General features: G+C 41.2%; 1 protein-coding gene across 4 annotated transcripts in view; it reads left to right on the top strand.

Moving 5' to 3' along the window:
- Positions 1-21,230, top strand: part of arhgef4 (Rho guanine nucleotide exchange factor 4) — a 113,049-nt gene that overhangs the window by 70,765 nt on the left and 21,054 nt on the right. For all 4 annotated transcript variants that reach the window (XM_031902569.1, XM_004917799.4, XM_031902570.1 and 1 more), the window contains one exon: positions 7,404-7,534. In XM_031902569.1, coding sequence (XP_031758429.1) covers positions 7,404-7,534 — 131 coding nt within the window. The remainder of the gene's footprint in view (positions 1-7,403; positions 7,535-21,230) is intronic.

The raw sequence follows: 21,230 nt of genomic DNA, 5'->3' as shown, positions 1-21,230 counted from the left end.
CATTGAGTGTAAGAGTACAGTATAAATAAACACAGAACATACATGTCATTTAAGGTGCATAAAGTGGTGTGAAAAAAAGGCCACAATCAGCCATTTGCAAGTACTTGTTAGATGAGCACTAGAGGGCGCACTCTTGCACCCCTTTGCGCTCTACCGCTTGTGCACCAGAGATCTGTAAATAACAGTGTAAATGGGGTACCCACAATGATGTGCTGATTATTATCCATTGTAGTGGTAAAATAGTTGTGATGTTAAGTATAATTGTTGTATAACTGGTATAAATAGTTACATAAAACATTTCATCACTGTGTGTATTGCTAGAGTGAACCCCATATGTTATTAAAAAAAGTGTTTGACATATATGTAGGATACTACATATATACTATGAGACTTATGATGATCCAACAGAAAATATTTGTGTGTTGCTGTGTTGACGTTAGCCTTTCAAGCAAACACATCCGCTTATCTTCTAGCTCAGCCAATAGCCTTGCTTGCACCTAACCCATCACAGATGATATGGGTGTCACTTACTGTGTTGTGAAGCTTATACTTGACATAAAAATAAACAAATGGTTCCTAGACAGTGCGTCTGGCCACCCAAAGCTCCAAACTGAAAGTCAACTAGGGTGCTGTAGGGTAGTTGGAAGATAGAATACTTATGTGAAGCTATTGCATAATTACCAATATAAGCAGCTAAAGGGGCCTGAACAAATGCTTGAGTCCACAGACTGTAAGGCAATAATTAAACATATGAAAGAGCATTGATTTTGCCTACTGTATTTTCTTGAAACATCGAAGCCACCATTCTATGACCAGAAGAAGCTGAATTAAACACATTTCAATGCAAATAGAATAGAATAGGAGCAGGCTGCTGTTATAAGCAACAGTATGAATGACGCAGCCAGATACCTCCTATCTTCCTCGAGTAGAGCATTCTGTTTCATGGAATGCTGCACAAGGCGTGTATTGTTATAGAGAAATATGCGCAGTGATGCACCCATTAGAAGGAATGTTATGGGAATGCCATACATTAATGTGTTTGTTTACAAGCTCCATTCCTGGCATAGACATATTGGACTGTAAAATGTACATTCTAGCGTGATACAGCTTAGCATTAAAGGGCACTTCTTTGTTTACACTTTCTTTAGCATGACCCTATGACCCACTGCTTGATAATATATAAATATTCCATAAACCATGGATAAGAGACAGATGTGTAAGGTCTTTTGGGCAGGGCCCTCTACATCACTTGTATTGCTTCTAGGTATGTTCGGTGTATGCTGCACCCATTTATTGTACATTTGTCTGCGTAATGTCTGGGACAGACGTAGGCAAATGTTTGTTAAATAAAGGAGAATAAAATCTTCTCCAGATGAATACATTAACCTTTAGGCAACAACATTGAATTTTAAATGAAATGCACTGTCTTAAGGTGGCCATACACGGTATGATTCGCTCATTTGGCAAGGTCACCAAATAAGCAGATCTTCTCCCAATATGCATTCTTTACTTTGGAGCTTTCTGGATATGGGATTCAATACCTGTAATACTGATCAGACTGATGGCAAATATAGATATATAATAGTGTGTCTGTGCACTCCCCTAGCAGTTTGGTTAGGGTGTAAGATCAGAATGAGAAGAAGAAATGCCATATTCATTACTGTGCAGCTGCCGCTCATTGTATGACAGCCTTTGACAGTTTAAGGTCAGCACCAAAAATGTCCGTTAATCCTGATGTCTTGGTAGAAATGACTCTGGTAGGGAGAGTTCTTAGTGCTTGTTTATAGTTAGTAATCCTGCAAATTGCATTGTAACTGGGACAAGAAAAAACAAATGAATATATAGGTATAAATAGAAACTGTTGTAAGGGTACTACATTTCTGTTCATATACATTCCAGTATTCAAAGGACAATTACTTTACTTTGCACCAAGTGTTGTGAAATCAAACAAACCAAAAAGCCTTATTTGCAGACTTAAAGGAACAGTAACACCAAAAAATGAAAGTGTTTTAAAGTAATTACAATATAATGTACAGTTGCCCTGCACTGGTAAAACTGGTAAGTTTGCAACAGAAACGCTACTATAGTTTATATAAATGAGTTGCTATGTCAACACGGGGGCAGCCATTGAAGCTGGGAAAAAGGAGAAAAGGCACAGGCACATAGCAGATAACAGATAAGCTTTGTAGAATATAATGGGGTTTTATCTGTTATCTGCTAAGTAACCTGTGCCTTTTCTCCTGTAAATGGCTGCCCCCGTGGCTACACAGAAGCTTTATTATATAAACTATAGTAGTCTTTCTAATGAAAACACACCAGTTGTACCAGTACAGGGCAGCATTACATTATATAGTAATTACTTTTATACACTTTAATTTTTTGGTGTTACTGTCCCTTTAAGCACAAATGCAAAGCATTGGTTTTGACACAAAATGGAGCACTCATTGATGCTATTCACAAAAACTACTTACGGTTAGGGTTGCCACCTGTCTGGTTTTTGACCCAGGCAGCCCAGTTTTCAGTAGGGCTGTCCGGGTCAAAACTACCTGCCCAGTTTTCTGTATTTGGCTGGTTGCCGTGTCATTGTCCCACCCCCGTGATGTTGCGGGCCCCCCCAGGGCAGGATAGGTGGTAACCCTACTTATGGTTACTTGCAGGGTAAATCAATGCGTCCATGCCTGCCTGTTTTTATGAATACATGCAAGTGCCAACCTGGATACTTGGGAACCCAAAAACTTTCACCAGTCTTGGACTGGCAGAAATTTAATGGTTATGACAAGGGTTGCCACCTGTCCGGTTTTGACCCAGAAAGCCTGGTTTTCAGAAGGGTCTACCACAGCTTGAGGATAATTTACCAAAACAGATGCTACTTGGCACTGCATGCTAATATACTGGAATTCTATTAAAAGAGATATAAATAATATTAATATAAATAAATGCAATATAATGTATAATAAAATAAATATGTAAATGATTATTATTATTATTATTATTATTATTATTATTATTAAATGAGTATACATAAATACAATATATGGTAATAATGAATAGTAATAATTGTTTTATAATTGCCAGTGTTACTGTTATTGCTATAATATTAGCTGCTAAGGGAGGCTCTGTACGGCACACCTAGGAGAAGCCAGTTAGAGAGACCAAACCGTTCCGGAAGACTTGTTTTGTCTGTGGTTTTCCCAGCTCAGTGCCATGTGTGGTTGCAGGACGGACATTCCCACTTACGCACATATTCCCAGCGGATTAGATCAATTGACAGTTGTTATGGTAACAATCTCCTGAGACCAGTTCTTGTAGAGACTGTCTCACGTGTGTATTTTGTTACTCTGCTGTCAGATAGATGCTGACTGTCAGATTTCGGTAACAGATGTATTTTTGGTCATTCTGCTGACATTATTATGGTTATCACTAGTGATTATTTTGCATTCAACTGCTGTTAAAGGTTACAATATTCCAGATATGTGTTTGGTGTTTCATCAATACTGTTTTGGCTTTCGTGATTGGCTGACATGGCAGCAGCTTGTAATGGCTTAACACTAGAAATAACAAAGACACCATAAGAAGTCTAGAATTAAAATGTTTACTTCAATGTCCCCTGATCTCATCTCTAGTGATATTTGGCCAGGCCTCCATTCTGTTCAGAACATGCCCCATTCTCCACCAACGCTGGGAACAGAAATACAGGTGAGAAGAAGGGTCAACCAGTCCACCCAGATCATGCACTATTCTGCCCAAACCACTCCCCTTACTGTAGTCTCTGCTGGGAGTAAAAAATTCCAGAGTGGTTGAAAAGTCTAAGCCCAGTAAAGGCCTACAGATAGGACTCCTATTATGTGAGGGTCCATCTTCATTGACATTTTTTATAAGAATTTGCCTAAAGGAAATAATAATACTAATAATACTACCAGTAATAATAACACTAACAATAAACATACTACTACTATTAATAATAATAATAATGATAAATATTATTTTTTAGTTGTTTTTTTTTTAAGTATTACCTACAGTAAGCATCCAGTGACTCTCTCTGACAAAAGCTTATTCCCACAAGCCCCCTACTGTGTTATAATCCTGCTACAAGAAGCCAGAAAAGGAGGTGATGTTATCAGGGGTACTCTCCATACAGTACAGTGAATCTGTCTAGGTTTTCTCATAGCCTGTACAGAACAGTATAAGGAATCCACACCAGTATAGGTATTTCCCTGTAGCATGCACAATATTCTACAGACTAATATAAGGCTGTGACAATTTATGTCTGGTTAAACTGAAAAGGAAAATGCTATATATTTGTCAAATGGTCCCTGTTATTCATGTAGGTATTAAGGGCCCAGCCCAGAAATGTAAGGGATGTGAACCCAAAAATTAAACATATTGTTATTCTAAGCGGCTGAAGGCGAATACTACTTGGTCCAGCATTTAACCACACCCCTAGGTTTGCCACTTGTCCAGTTCTCACCCGGACAGCAGTTCTTTAAGAATCACCTGGGTGAAAAGTGCCCGTGGGGATTTCCAAGTTAGGAAATTTCGACAGGACTGTAAAGTGAATGATATCAAGGGGCAGGGCTATGTCACAGCAATCGGGAGTTGGTTGAGCACCACAACATAGTCCCGCTCCTCCACATCACCAACCCGCCCACAAAATGTCACCAGCCCCTAATGTTGCCTGCTATGCCCCGTGCCTGGACTGGTGGCAACCCTACTTCTCCCCCATTGATCCATACACATAAACCTCCCCTGCTGGCCATGATCGCCCACACTTCCCTCTTGCAGTTCTCCGCTGGATGCCCACTGCTCTTCTCTGCTCACTCCCTCACTCCTAAAGTGCAACTGCCCCCAAGGCAAATGCCTTCCTTGCCTACCCCTAGTCCCTTTAAGCCAACTCATTAACAGACCTGTGCAAAAGCATGTAAGACTTGACCTCTGCTACATTGTTTCAAGAGTCAGAACCAGCAGAGCAGAAAGGGCCAGACAAATGTCGCTTTCATTAGCAATTACATTTACAAATTGCTGAGCATCGGAAGAACATGGCCAGTTCCTATCTGAGATAATAGATTTTCTCTGAGGGAAGGAGTGAATCACACATTCAGGGAAAGGCAGCAGTATAGGAGCCATACAGCTGAGCCTCCAGTATGGCCTTATTGTTATGCTGCTGGGATCTCACTAGGAACATGACTTCACTGTGGGAATACTAATCCCTGTAGTGCAGTGACTCACTCACATGATCTCATTATATACATATACCGAAAGCCCCTTAGCCCCATACATTCACAATCCCATTGCTTTTCTTGTTATTAAGAAAGAGGAATATTGTATTCAGTTACTGCAAGGAATGGGTGCTTCTTTATGTATTGCTTAAATCATCTTTTTATAATGAATATATGTAGCTCTGGCATATTCTGCAGCAATTGTACATCATATGCATCAGTCCCTGCCCCAGCAAAACTAACAATCTTAATATTTTCAGGCTAATGAATCTACCTGTATGTTTTGGGCCACATGCAAAGGGGAAAACATACAAACTCTTTGCAGATAGTTCCTGGTTGGAATCAAACCACTTTTAGGCCATGGGAATGGGGGTCACAGTTTTTACAGAACAGGAATCATGGGTCCTTAGCCTCTGTCTGCTCCCACCTAGTTATAACACTGCTGTTCAGTGTCGGACTGACCCAGGGCCGCCATCAGGGGGGGAGAGGGGGTACTATTGTGCATGGCCCTGTGAAAATCTGCTTCGGAAGGGGGCCTGGGTTTATCGCAGAAGTGCATAAATTACGTAAGGTTACGTTAAAACTTTGCCAAGTTGCCAAGAAACTTAGGTAACTTGCGTAAAAGCAAAGGACAATGCAGAGAAGGGGCAGACACCACTCACCACCAATGAATTAATTAACTTAATTGGTCTTCTACATCTGCGGTTCTCAACCTGTGGGTCAGGACCCCTTTGGAGGTCCAACAAACCTTTCACAGGGGATCACCTAAGACCATCTGAAAACACATATATGGTTGGTGGTCACCACAACATGAGGAACTGTAAGGGTTGGGGCATTAGGAAGGTTGAGAACCACTGTTCTACATGGACTTTCCAGTAGTTTATTGGGCCCCACAGCAATATCATTGGGCCCCTATGCTTATGCAATTTAAGTAACTTGTGCAAAAACTTACGCTACTTTCAAAGAAACTCACATAACTAATTATTTTTACTATTTTTATAAACTATTTACTGACTGGTTATTGGGCCCCACAGCAAATCATTGGGGCCCCTAAGCTTACGCAGTTTATGTAACTAATGCCAAAACTTACGTAACCTTCATATCAAGCAATGACAGCGCAGAGCAGGGGCAGGTAGGTGGGAAGGGGTTAAACTTAGGGCAAACTCCACTGACCCCCTATAAATTGAATGACTTATTAGCACATTAATCAATGGAACTCTTTATATGAACTGCTTAGGGGCTGATTTACTAAGACACGAATTCGAATCCGAATTGGAAAAATTCCGATTGGAAAACAAACATTTTGCGACTTTTTTGTATTTTTTGCGATTTTTTCGGCGCCTTTACGACTTTTCGGAAATTATCGCGACTTTTTCGTTACCAATACGATTTGCGCGAAAAAACGCGAGTTTTTCGTAGCCATTACGACTTGCGCGAAAAAACTCGAGTTTTTCGTAGCCATTACGAAAGTTGCGCAAAATCTGCCGATTTTTTCGTAGCGTTAAAACTTGCGCGAAAAGTCGCGCCTTTTTCGTAGCGTTAAAACTTAAAAGGCGCGACGTTTCGCGCAAGTTTTAATTCTACGAAAAAATCGCGACTTTTCGCGCAAGTTTTAACGCTACGAAAAAAATCGCCAGATTTTGCGCAACTTTCGGAATGGCTACGAAAAACTCGCAAATCGTATTGGTAACGAAAAAGTCGCGATAATTTCCGGAAAAATCGCAAAATACCGATCATTAGGAAAAAAACGCAATCGGACGCATTCGGCCCGTTCGTGGGTTAGTAAATGCGCCCCTTAGAGTAACATCAGCAGTTTATATTGCACACACAAGGGTTATGGCCAAAATGTTGGTACTACACGCTTGTTCATGGTGGGGCCCCACATAAATAACGTGTGCGGGGCCCTAGAGTTTCTGATGGCTGGCCTGGACTGATCTCCAGGGTACCAGGAAAACTCCCAGTGGGCCCAGGTGTCAGTGGGCTCTCTTGCTTCTAACTATTTAGCCTATTTCTGTATGGGAACAAGGAAGCGTGATAGATGGAAGAATAGAGTATAGTATGTAGAGAAAAGTGCTTCAGAGCACTGTGGGAAATATAGTCCTGGCTGCAGGAGGGCTGTTACTAATAGCATCTATATTCACAAATAACCACATTTTTTTAATCGTATTATTTCTCTGAAATTTGCAGTATTCAATGATGGGTCTACGAACAGACCTTCGCTGTTTGATGACTTGGGGAGTGATGAGGATTTTTATGAAGAACTACACGTTTCTGGTCACCGCTTTGTTGGAGGGGGCGAGCAGCTGGCAATAAATGAGGTAAGCCATTTTCCATGATCAACCTGGGTTTGCCTGATTGGTTTACACACAGAAATGGAGTACAGCTTACCTTATTGCCTTTATATCACCCCTGTGCAAAGTGCTGAATGACACATGGATGGATTATAACAGCAGCTTTTTTCAATCTCAATTGCAATATAATTATATGTAAATATTGGACATCTGCCAGTAGGTTTGTCTAAAACTAGCAACCTTTGCTGATACCTGGGCTGTTTATTGCCACAATCTGGCAACAGTAATCAGTTGATTGGGTGCTATGGCTCTAACACTTCATATGTGCATTAATCTTGGCCCTACACTCTCTCCTCTGGAACCGAACTCTCTCCCTCGACACTCTCTTCCCACTCACACGTGCCTCTTCTGCCTATCCCTAGTTCCAGCCCTCTCTGCTCTAAGGGCTCTGGCACACGGGGGAGATTAGTCGCCCGCGACAAAACTCCCTGTTCGCGGGCGACTAATCTCCCCGAGTTGCCATGACCCGCGAGTCTTTTGCGGCGATTTCAGGAAATCGCGCTGCCGCGTGTGCCATCCCGCCGGCGACTTACATGTTCGCCGGCAGGATGGCGGATCATGGCAACTCGGGGAGATTAGTCGCCCGTGAACAGGGAGTTTTGTCACGGGCGACTAATCTCCCCCGTGTGCCAGAGCCCTAACACTCTATCCACCAACACATTCTCTTTCAACATTCTCTTGTCTTGTATACATATTGTATGTTGATTGGGTGGGGGAGAAAGTGGCACACCTGGCAAGGAAACTGTAAGGCCAGGTGTTGGCAAAGGGGGAAATTGTGGGGAATGCAGGGTGGGTGCTAGGCCAAGTAGTAGCCTTGGATATCTATTATTATTATTTATTATTATTATTATTATAATATGTAAAAAGTGCCAACATATTTCATAGTGCAGCACAATAAATGGGTGTATACAATGAATATACAGATTACATACAAAAATACAACAGATACAAACATTAAGAGCTAAAAAGGACTCTGTTCAATAAAAATGACTAAAAGACCAACACTACTTGCCCTGCGGCTCAGGGTATTTCAAATATTTATATATGATTTGGGCTTCTATGCTCCCCACCCCCTACACCTTAATCTAGGCATGTAGGGATGGTTACACTGGCTGGGAACATGATGTAAATGAATGCAGTTGTAGAAAATCCCTGTGACATGCTAAACCATATTAATGAACAGTATCTCCACTATGTGTACTGCCCCCTGTGCCGATGTCCCCATTAATCATAGATTGAAATTTCACTTCACAGATTCACAGTGTGAGTTGCAAAATGTTCCCCATGATTATCTAGTATCAAGTGGACTTTTATTTTTCTTTGAAGGAATACTGTTCTAAACACATCAGTTAATAGAGCTTCTCCTGCATTGAAATCTGTTTTTTCAAAAACACAGATTTTTTTTATATTTAATTTTGAAATTCCACATGGGGCTAGCCATATTCTTCATTTCCCAAGGTGCCACAGTCATGTGACCTGTGCTCTGATAAACTTCAAAAATAAAAAGTATACCATAAAAATAATGACAGTATCCCTTTAATACATTTCACCCAATGCTCATCTGCCTCCTCTTTCCCGCTCAGCGCTTACAACTTTAGCGTTGGAATTGGTGCAGAGGGCACTATTGCACTAGCAGAGCCAAATTTTGGTTTTAAAAAAAGGTTCATTTTGTCTTTTTTTTGCCGCCCAGGTAACTGGCTGCTCTTTGCTGCCTGAGGTAAGGTTCTCAGCTTGCCACATGGCAGGAGCGGCCCTGGTTTTCCTGCTCATCCAAGCGGCCTTTTTACTTCAACTGAGTGCTGGTGAATCCCCCGGCAATAAAACCCTTAAGGTTATTACAGTCACCAAAGGAAAACTTATGTCCAGTTCCTTTAGATTTCCTTCATAGACATTTTCCCAGTGACTAAACACAAATTCTGCTACTAAGTTTGCCATTATGCTGTGATGAGTTTAGTGACTGCTCGGGAAGGAAAATGCTAAACACACAGATCTGGTTATTGTACTGTGTCAGCTCCTTTGGACAATTTACCTAAACTGAATGTGCTTTGTACTGTAAATTTTGCCTTACAGAGAACAAATTGTATCTGCAGAGATAAAATAAGTAAATCATACTTTCCTTTCTACTGCTTTTGAATGCAGAGTTTTCCAAACTGGTGCTTAGCGTGCCACCTCCTGGTGAGCAGAGGTACTGCATGGCTTCTCTGGCTGCAGGATGTGAGGCAGAGTTTAGCTGGTTGCTACAGCAGGGTAATGAAAACCAATATAAACAGCAGCTTTTGGGGGTTTTGCCTGAACCTCTTGATTGTTACACCGGCTGTAGTGTGTGTTTCATTCTGTGTGTGAGTTACGCAGAGCCTTCCATTTATCTCAATGCATAATGCTAAACTGGGCAGCTATTCTCAGGGAAGGTTGTGCTATTATTCTAAATAAGCGCTTTGCCGCAGGTAGAATGATTGTGGGTAGCCAGAAATGGCAGCGCAGTCTCCAGGAGCATTTTACCCCTGGGCGCAGCGGAGACAAAAGGGCAGCAGGGGGCAGCCATGTAATATAGCACTTGGTGTTGCAAATCAATAATGTAGTCAGCATTTTATATAAGATTTAACAAAATGAATCAAACTATGCCAGACTGTACAGAAAAAATGAATGAAATGAAAATAGTCAAAATTCAATGATGAATTACAGGAGATGGTAGTTCTGGGGTTCCCTTAGTGAATTGCCTCTACACGTGTACCTAATTAACAACTGCTATAGAGGAGGCCATAAGGGTAGTGCCCCGTTGTGTCCTGGGTCTTCTGCTGCTCCCTAACTTGTGTATCTGACTGCCATGCAAGTTAGGGGTTGGGAGGGACTTGGCTATGTGCCTCCCCCTACTGCCACTTATAAGTATAGCACTCACTGACTCACTCACTGTTCAGTTTGCTGCACTGGATTCTGTGGATTGATTCTGAAGTATATTGGATTGGATTTTCACTGCACTAAACATTAAAAACATTGTACCTGCCAAATACAACTGCATACAGGGTTATAGGGGCATTCCATTGGTGGATCTATGCCTGTAATTATCAATAGGTTAGTGGTAGGTCTTCATTTCAGGGACTGTTGCATTTTAACAACCCCTGTAATGATTTTTTTAAGGTGCAAATGTTTGTATACATAGCAGAATAAAACACCGCTTACTCTCATAAAAGACCCTTTGTATCTCTGGTAACACAATATGCAATACTTGTAATTGTTACCTTACACAGCAGGAGTTCTGTGATTACGCATAACTAGCTGCCTGTTAGTATCTAATGTATTTTAGATATGTTTTAGACACTATTTGCCAGGTAGTCTTCAGTCATCATGACTGTTCCCTGTACCATAGTATTTCATCATGGCAGTACCCTGTACCAATGTATTTCATCACGGCAGTACCCTGTACCAATGTATTTCATCATGGCAGTACCCTGTACCAATGTATTTCATCACGGCAGTACCCTGTACCAAAGTATTTCATCATGGCAGTACCCTGTACCATAGTATTTCATCATGGCAGTACCCTGTACCAAAGTATTTCATCAATGCAGTACCCTGTACCATAGTATTTCATCATGGCAGTACCCTGTACCAAAGTATTTCATCAATGCAGTACCCTGTACCAATGTATTTCATCACGGCAGTACCCTGTACCAAAGTATTTCATCACGGCAGTACCCTGTACCAATGTATTTCATCACGGCAGTACCCTGTACCAAAGTATTTCATCATGGCAGTACCCTGTACCATAGTATTTCATCATGGCAGTACCCTGTACCAAAGTATTTCATCAATGCAGTACCCTGTACCAATGTATTTCATCACGGCAGTACCCTGTACCAAAGTATTTCATCATGGCAGTACCCTGTACCAAAGTATTTCATCAATGCAGTACCCTGTACCAATGTATTTCATCACGGCAGTACCCTGTACCATAGTATTTCATCATGGCAGTACCCTGTACCAAAGTATTTCATCATGGCAGTACCCTGTACCAAAGTATTTCATCATGGCAGTACCCTGTACCATAGTATTTCATCATGGCAGTACCCTGTACCAAATTATTTTATCACGGCAGTACCCTGTACCAAAGTATTTCATCATGGCAGTACCCTGTACCAAAGTATTTCATCATGGCTGTACCCTGTACCAGAGTATTTCATCATGGCAGTTCCCTGTACCATAGTATTTCATCATGGCAGTACCCTGTACCAAAGTATTTCTTCATGGCAGTACCCTGTACCAAAGTATTTCTTCATGGCAGTACCCTGTACCATAGTATTTCATCATGGCAGTACCCTGTACCATAGTATTTCATCATGGCAGTACACTGTACCATAGTATTTCATCATGGCAGTACCCTGTACCATAGTATTTCATCATGGCAGTTCCCTGTACCATAGTATTTCATCATGGCAGTTCCCTGTACCATAGTATTTCATCATGGCAGTACCCTGTACCAAAGTATTTCTTCATGGCAGTACCCTGTACCATAGTATTTCATCATGGCAGTACCCTGTACCAAATTATTTTATCACGGCAGTACCCTGTACCAAAGTATTTCATCATGGCAGTACCCTGTACCAAAGTATTTCATCATGGCTGTACCCTGTACCAGAGTATTTCATCATGGCAGTTCCCTGTACCATAGTATTTCATCATGGCAGTACCCTGTACCAAAGTATTTCTTCATGGCAGTACCCTGTACCAAAGTATTTCTTCATGGCAGTACCCTGTACCATAGTATTTCATCATGGCAGTACCCTGTACCATAGTATTTCATCATGGCAGTACACTGTACCATAGTATTTCATCATGGCAGTACCCTGTACCATAGTATTTCATCATGGCAGTTCCCTGTACCATAGTATTTCATCATGGCAGTTCCCTGTACCATAGTATTTCATCATGGCAGTACCCTGTACCAAAGTATTTCTTCATGGCAGTACCCTGTACCATAGTATTTCATCATGGCAGTACCCTGTACCATAGTATTTCATCATGGCAGTACCCTGTACCATAGTATTTCATCATGGCAGTACCCTGTACCATAGTATTTCATCATGGCAGTTCCCTGTACCATAGTATTTCATCATGGCAGTTCCCTGTACCATAGTATTTCATCATGGCAGTTCCCTGTACCATAGTATTTCATCATGGCAGTACCCTGTACCATAGTATTTCATCATGGCAGTACCCTGTACCAAAGTATCTCATCACGGCAGTACCCTGTACCAAAGTATTTCATCATGGCAGTACCCTGTACCAAAGTATTTCATCTTGGCAGTACCCTGTACCATAGTATTTCATCATGGCAGTACCCTGTACCAAAGTATTTCTTCATGGCAGTACCCTGTACCAAAGTAATTCATTATGGTTATACCTTGTATTTCAGTGTATTATGATCAGACTGGTACCCAAGAATAGGCCTTAATTAGCAATTTCCTTGATATAAGGGGTAATTTACAATCCTAGGGCACAAGTGCATAAGCCGTAAGGGGTGCAAGGGTGCATCTCTTAGTGCTCATTCTAGGAGCACTTGTGCCACCATTTGCGCTGTGCTGTGCACTGAGTGCCAGGTGAAAACTCCAGGAGAGCATCGCTAGTACATGCAACTAAGCCCTTCTGAAACTCCGAGGTAAGCAGCCATTTGCAAACCAACAAATTCAGGATGCAAAGTGATAGCAGCCTTTTTTTGCATTTGAGGCCTATGGCCCAAACATGTAGTATGTGCTTCCACCACTATAATAATCTGCATTGCAGTTAAAAGATACTACTTGGAGCTATTTGATCTTTTACTGTCCCTTGGTTATATGATGGTAAATCCATGTGAATGATACAAACACATGGTGTATTGTTACTGAATTGGATATTTTTGATAAATTCTAGGCTTAATGATGCTATTGCTATCAGCTTGAAAATTGCCTGGGTTTAGTGTAAATGTAATTCTCTTTTTTTTTATCATAAAAATGCCCAGACATTTGATGCCGGGAGTTCTTCCAAATCCAATGCTGTTGTACTGCACTCTGGCCCCCACCCCATCCTTCTATAACTGTGCTAGTATCCTAGATACCATATTGCAGGACTGCCTGCACTAGAGGATTTTCCATTTCGGAAGTCAGTGTGGTGCCTTTAAAAAAATCGTAGGAATCAACGCTTTTATTTGAGGATCCGTGTGTATTTGTTTGGGGGATTCGGCTCGTTTGCATTCGTTACAAGATATGCATGTATGCAAAGCCGCCTGGTATCTAAAAGTCAGACCCTTGAAAGCGACAGCCCTGCTTCATTGTGCAAACGGCTGATTGGCCAGCAGAGAAGCCAATAACTCCCTCAGCAAGTGCTGTTAGAGAATGCCAGGCTCTTCTCGGATGAGGAATTAAATACCTCCATCATCCTGCTCAGGCTGGGGAAGCATCGGGGCTCTTTTCATTAAATGGGAATGCAGACTCATTTGCTGCAGAGCTCCTAAGGGACAGATAAAGCTCAGGAATGAAATGGTGGAGAGAGCAGGAAGGCAGAGGACTAGGGCACATGTGCACTGTCTGCATAAAGCACTGCTGCTGAACAGATTGATTCCTCTGACAGCTGCCCCATAGCTCTATTGTTGCAACAGCGGCGAATCACTGAGAGGGAGAGAGAGGGGGGGTTTGCTGCCTGACAGCTGCAGTTCTGCCAAGACATGGCGAGAAGATCGGACCGAGCCAAACAAAAATGGAGCGCTCTTCATGCCATCCTGCGGTGTAACATGAACCCTGAAACCCAGCGCGTGGTGGTCTTTGTCATTTTGCTCTTTCTCATCTTCATCAACGTTGTTCTGATGTTCCTTTTGGCATTCTCTTGAGATGGGGCTGGCTGGCTGGGTCTTTTTCTTGGAACTAAAAGCTCGGGCTCAGCTGGGGTCAGCTTGTTCTATGTCCATCAAAAAGGATCCTTTTGTGGTCACCTTGACAATGAGTCTGGCCCCAAATGATCGCAGCCTACTCTTGTGCCTTGCAGACTTCCCATTCAAAGAATGGAGAGACTTTATTACGTAACTGCTGTGCCTGCCCTTTCCCAGCACAACATCTTTTTTTATTACCGTTATTTTTTTAATTAAGGATCAGAAAACAAAGAATTTTGTCAAGGAAACAGCATCCGAGCAATTCTTTGCCCTTAAATCCCTTGAGCAGGATTAACGTCCTTTGTGTTCGTGGGTTATGGATTCTCAGCCATAGCTTTACCCCCCAGGTATTCCATGCATATCAAGAGCACGGTGTTTACAGAAAACTGTGCTGCTTAATTCACAGCTACGCTGCCATTTTCTGTCTCTGATGCCTATGTACAACCCTGATGTGATTGTGTGGAGACATGCACATTTTGGATCACAAATGCATGGTATGTGTCCCAGCATAATGAACATTGCATTGGATCCCCTCCGATCACTTCTAGATCTCCACATCCACGGCAGTGTTGCGGGAGAGAATGATCTGCATTTGTTGTGTAGGACATTTAGAGATATTCACTGGAGGACAGTGATCATGTTCAGCAGATCTTCATCAGCCAATATTGTGTGATTCTGCCTGTTACAGATATAACCAGGATATCAAAGATGGATCACAGCCACACAATGCTGTATGTCCACTCATTATTACAATGGGTCTACGGTTATACACCAGACAACTTTTATTTATATTTTTAAACCATTAATGGTCTCATTTTTGGAAGAGTCTCTTGGGCTCTTGACATGAAAGCGTATAATCCTTTGTCATATACGTAACTTGTTGACTTGTTGACACTTGGGTGTGCTTTATCCTCTGTTTCTTGTACATACATGATGAGTGTGCTTAGGTTACTCTTTGTTTTGGTAATGTTGTTATGGCCCTACAAAGTGGCCAGAAAGTATGCTCCCAGTTTTCGATGACTCCTCTGTGACCACACAGTGCGACAGAATAGGCATGGAGAACATGGGACAAGATGGGTTTTTAATGCAACTCTCAGCATCCTTCAAATGCCAAAAATTGCCTTTGCACTTGGGGTTTTAGATGACAGGAATAATCCCCACTGAGCACTGTAAGTTCTTGATATCATTTAAAGCAATGTGTCAGGTGTGGACGTTCCATGTTTTATTTGGTGCCACATGTCATTTATTTGTGCCAAAGTGTATTTTATTGTTCTGTTGCTTTTGGCGTGTTGTATTCTAATCACCGCAGCTGGATGGCTACCATTCTCAGTATGCACTTTCAAGAAAGAAATCTTTTTTTTTAATACATGAATATTATTTGAAGTGCTTTACAGTGGTCAAAGGGAGGTGGGAACTGCATCCACTGTGAACGGAAAATAAATAATGAGCTTTCAACAGAAATGTCTTCTGAGCAACTGCATGATTCTTTTATCTAGACAATGGCAAGGCAGAGCGTTGGCACCCACGTGGAACGCAGCCCATTATTTCTTGGGCCTTTATTTTGGCAAGGCCCGCTCATATACCTTGGTAACATCAGTTTACATACTGTAGGCTCTGTATTTTGAAAGGTGCATTTTGTTACTATAAAATAGAGGCCTAAACCTTCCTGCAACAACACCCCATCTTACATAAGCCAGAGCAAGCCGCTATCTATGGAATTTATTAGTATAGAACTCAAGACATTCCCCCCTACCCTGAGAGGTTCTAACTTTCACTTAAAACTCAAGCCCTCAGCCAAGCCTACACACATTTCCATTTTCATTTCTACCGGGTCTATAATGCTTACAAGGAACACAAACGATTCTAGCTTTGTTCATTTCTTTTACCTCCTTATTACCAGTCAAGAAGGGCCACTCAGCCATGCCTCCTTTATAAATCTATTATACTGTTACACTTAGGGGTCCATTTACTAAGCCGCAATTTTTTCAAGTTGGGCTTTTAGACGCCAAGAAAAAAAAAGCGCAACTTTTTAAAGATTTATTATTGAGTTTGAACCCCGACAGGTTCAAACTTGAAAACACTCCAGCTAAAACTTGTCAAATTCATGTAGAAGTCAATGGCAGATTTTTTTTTTGCTTTAATCCGTAAAAGTCGCAGTTATTGAGCAACAAGTTGAAAATGTTGTGGTTATTGAGCTACACTAACAAAGTCGAAAAACTCGCAACTTTTTCCTGCTCATGATTTTTTTAACTCTGATTTTTTAATAAACATTCGTGGTAGTGAGTTGAGTTTTGATAAATCTTCCCCTATCACTTATGCCTACTTCCTTTAGGACAGGGCTGCTATCTTTTCTGAAAAACACTGGCCTTATCCTATATTTATATATAACTTTATCCTATATTTATATATAACTTCCCCCCTATTAAAATGATTCATATGAAGGGTAATTTGCAGGCAGGGCCCTTATTACAAACTATAATGGTCTGACCATATATCTGTTGTTATTAAGTACCTATACAAGCAGCTTTGTGCGCTATCTCACAGCCAGTAGTTCTAAACCAATTAAAAGAGATCTACATTTTTTTGCAGCTTGTGATCACAACTTCTGGGGTATTATAAGTAGCTGCTGGGTGAACCGTTATTCCCACCTGAACCAAGACATTTGATTATGTGTGCGTCATGCATATTCCTATCCTGTGCTCTATCCAGTCGGCACCTTCTCCCTTTGATTATTATATATTGAGCTGTATTTTGGTCAGCACAATGGATATGCTTGCTCAGCACTCTCATCTACAGCATCTGAAATACAAGAGATATATTAACTTATACTTAGTAAAGAGATTCTTAGCTTTTGGGTACCAATGCTGTGAAATGTTATCCTAAAATAAAAATGAGTGAAGGTACAGGTAATTTTTTGGGGCTGAGACTTCTAGATATAATTTCTTCCACAATATGGAACATATTCAATTACTCAAAACATTTTAACATAACAATTGTTTAGATTATGGGTTTCCAAATGAAGGAATCTAAACCAGTTTTTAGCTGGTAGACCCACAATGAACAATAACATAACAATGAAAATTCTATTCCTAAACCTTTTTTACTTTAAAGAAGAAGAAACACTGAATTATATTATGTTACTGTGATGTATAACTGTGTTTGCTGTGCTCAGTCATTTTTTATTTAATTCATATTCATGAACTACCCCCATGCCCTGTATTTACATTCATTCTTATATCTGCTGCTGAATTTAAGAAAAGTCCACCATCAAAGACAGAACCCCCCAAAAAAGATGTGGCCTAATAATTTAGGTTTCTGTTTTGCTATGTTATCACGAGCAGGGTTTATTTACCAGGCCCAGACTGGCAATCTGTGGGTTCTGGTAAATGCCAGAGGGGCTGCTGTAAGATGTCACATACAGTCACTATTTATTGGGCCGGTGGGGGGCTGTTTGGGCCTCTGTGTACTTTAAATGCCAGGGCCTATTTTGAATCTCAGTCCAGACCTGGTATTTACCATATAGTGCGAAGAAGTTAAGGCTAAGGAAGTAGCCTTAATGAGGACAGTAGAAGCAGGGAATACTGAACAACTTTAAAATATGAGCTTTTTAAATTTATAACATTATATGGATACTAACCTTGAAAGATCATGATCTGAGGAGCAAGGAGAGTATTTACATGCTTATTTCACTATACCCTCAGATTTTCCCACTGAATTATGCTTACTGCAGTGCTTGATTGGCTAACCATCAATTCTGATGATACCAAACATGCCCCCTTATAGCTAGGTCATGCCAACTGTGTTAGATTCCTCATAATTACATTATAAAAAAAATCTCCCTTGTCACAGGCGACTAATCTCCCCGAACTACCATCCCACTGGCGAAAATGTAAGTCACCGGTGGGATGGCACACGCTGCGCAGGCGATTTCGGCAAATCACCGAAGTTGCCTCGCAAGTTATTTTTGGTTATTTGCCGAAATCGCCGGTGGGATGGCATTTCGGGGAGATTAGTCGCCCGCGAACAGGGAGATTTGTCGCGGGCGACTAACCCCCCCGTGTGCCAGAGCCCTAAGGGACCTATTCATTATGCTGTGTAAAATGAAATTTGCTGGAAAAACAGTGTAAAAAGCTGTGTAACATAAATGGAGAAGTTTTACACTGTAATTTTACATAATTCAGGCAGAAGAAAAAACGCATAAAAAGAAAGATGCCACGTTTATGTCAATTTTTACGCACCAGTGCCTGGCGATGTGCAGTGAATTTTGTTGCTGTTTTTTACACTGCATATTAAATCTGCCCCTAAATCTACAAGCGCTACCTGTATAGAAGCAAAGGAAGATTAAAATAAATTAAGCATTTAATCCTGTTATGACTTCATGGCAACTCTAATAACCTCTTTTGGAGTCAGAACTAAGCCTTCCACTATGTCACTTAGGGCTGTGGCACACGTAGAGATTAGTCGCCCGCGACAAATCTCTCCAGAAAATGAATTGCTAAAGAGGAAAAAAAACATCAAGAGGGCAGTAGGAGGGACAAGCTGTAAGGTGCTAATGATTAAAGGATGGGTTGCTGCAACTTAATGGGGGATAAGTAGTTAAATGAGACACTACCCTTAAGGACCTGGGCACACAGAGTGTTTGCTCCGCTTCTCTCATCCTCCATTTTTTTTCAGGCTGAGAGAAGCGTTTCTGCTCCTGTACACCACTCCATGTACCTGCACTGAAAAACAGGGGCAGGCCAATCAGAGCAGGCGTCCTAGGTGACCCAGTAGGCTACCTCGTTCCTGTGTCCTCCTAGTGACAATTGGATGAGCACTAACTAGGGGTATCCAGGAGAGGTACCTGCCTGGTGTCCCCCCATTGTTGTGCCTTAGGCAGGTGCCTTTTCCACCTACCTCTACTTCTGGCCCTGCTGAAAATACAGCTTCCCTTTGAGTGCAGGTACACAAAGTGAAGCAGAGTGGAGGTTGGCCAGAAAACGCAAAAGCAGGCATTTTTGGGCCAACCTCCTTTCCGCTTTGCATTCCTGCACTCAGGCGGAAGCTGTACTTGTGCCGGTGCAGGTATATGGATGGATGTACAGGAGCAGATTCGCTTCTCTCAGCTTGAGGAAAAAATGCAGGCTGAGAGAAGCAGAGCAAACACTCTGTGTGCCCAACGTCTAATAAAGATATTTACTTGTATTAATGGCTGCTATTTTCCGCGGAAGTATAATTGTCTACATGTTTATGGGACAATGTCTCCCTGACTCTGCTGGCTAAATGTTCTTCCAATCATAAGACCTGCCAGCCCCTTTTCTCTGCATGACAATTAATATATGGCCTATGATTAGGCACCGCCTGAGCATGAAATGCATAAGGCTTTGCCAGAGATGGTTTCTTAAATAAAAACACTTTGTTTTTTACGTGGCCTTTGTGGATTCCTTGAGTGCCCATCACCTATTTGTTTCCTTACTACTCAAAAAAAAAAATATATATGTATATTTGTGTGTGCTCTATCAACCAGCAACCTGCTCCTTATTGATTGTTCATAATGCACAGCCTGTCCTTTTGAGTTAACAGCATTCCTCCCATCGTATAATCGCCTGTTTTTCAGAGACATATCAGAGGAAGGTCCCTCAAGGGAAATCAAAATGACCAATAAGTCTTGTAAGTTCCATAGTGTAATTGAATGCTGTGCAATTAGAAGAATGTAATCATAGAGAGAACATAGCTGTCACTTAATCTACAGTAGCTGATGGATAGGAAAATTCAATTTACTGTTGCTCGATTGAGTTTCCCAAGCTGATAAACAGTTATAATCAACAGAAATATATAAAAATGTCAAATGAAAACAGTAGTGACTGTAAATGATTTAGGTTATGTGATCTGCAACAAACTGCAGTTGGATTTCATCAAGTGACAGCGCTGCATCAGTAAGAAGAAATGGCGCAAACAAAGGAGCCAAAGCACAAGGTGATTCCCATTCAGTTTAAATGGGGGGGTGAAACTTGGCAATTTGGTCCCCCCTGCTCCCATAGAGAGAGAAATGAATTGGGTGACAAAATGCTACAAATCTCGTCATGTGTCCTTAATCTTATGGGTGAATTTATTAAAAGTATGTGGGACACTTTTTGCGTGTTTCCACCAAGTTTTTGTGAAACCGAGGTAAAATTTTGCATTGAAAATTTTGTGTGGAAAAAAAATGCTTTCAAAAAATGACTATTGGCTTTGAATTCATTTTGCATGAAATATATGAAGTGAAAAAATTCTCATTTACTGTACTTCAGTGTATTTTGTGCAGAAAAAAATGCATCATAAAAACTGGCATTTTGGCAGAAAAAAGCAGTGGAAAACCCACAAATTTTCACAATTTCCCAAATTTCTGCCATTTTGCAATTGTTTTTGATGAAGCATAATGAGGCAATTTATTCATAACTATTTATTAATATTCCTCTATATTTAAAAATCTCACCACCTAGAATTCAATAGGAAGGTATTCATTCCGCAATCGCAACTTTTTTCCTCAATCCATCTTTTGTCCTGCAATCGAGATTTTTCTCAAATATCAAGAAAAAATAGAATAATCGCAATTAAACTTGATTAGGGTTTTGTGGGATTGTGGGAAAAATGCTGTCGCATTTTGTTGAGTTTCAGCAATGACAAGCGGTGACAAGGACCAGGGCTGTATTAAGATCCGGTGCTGCCCTAGGCATTGACGCATGTGCAGATGGTCCTTTTGTACTTTGTAAGACCCAAGTACCCCAACCCCTCAACTCCACCACTGGA

The sequence above is a fragment of the Xenopus tropicalis genome, chromosome 5 (assembly GCF_000004195.4).
Source record: "Xenopus tropicalis strain Nigerian chromosome 5, UCB_Xtro_10.0, whole genome shotgun sequence".
NCBI lineage: Eukaryota > Metazoa > Chordata > Amphibia > Anura > Pipidae > Xenopus > Xenopus tropicalis.
The sequence above is the reverse complement of the archived record's forward strand: the minus strand, read 5'-3'. Positions and strand labels throughout refer to the sequence as shown.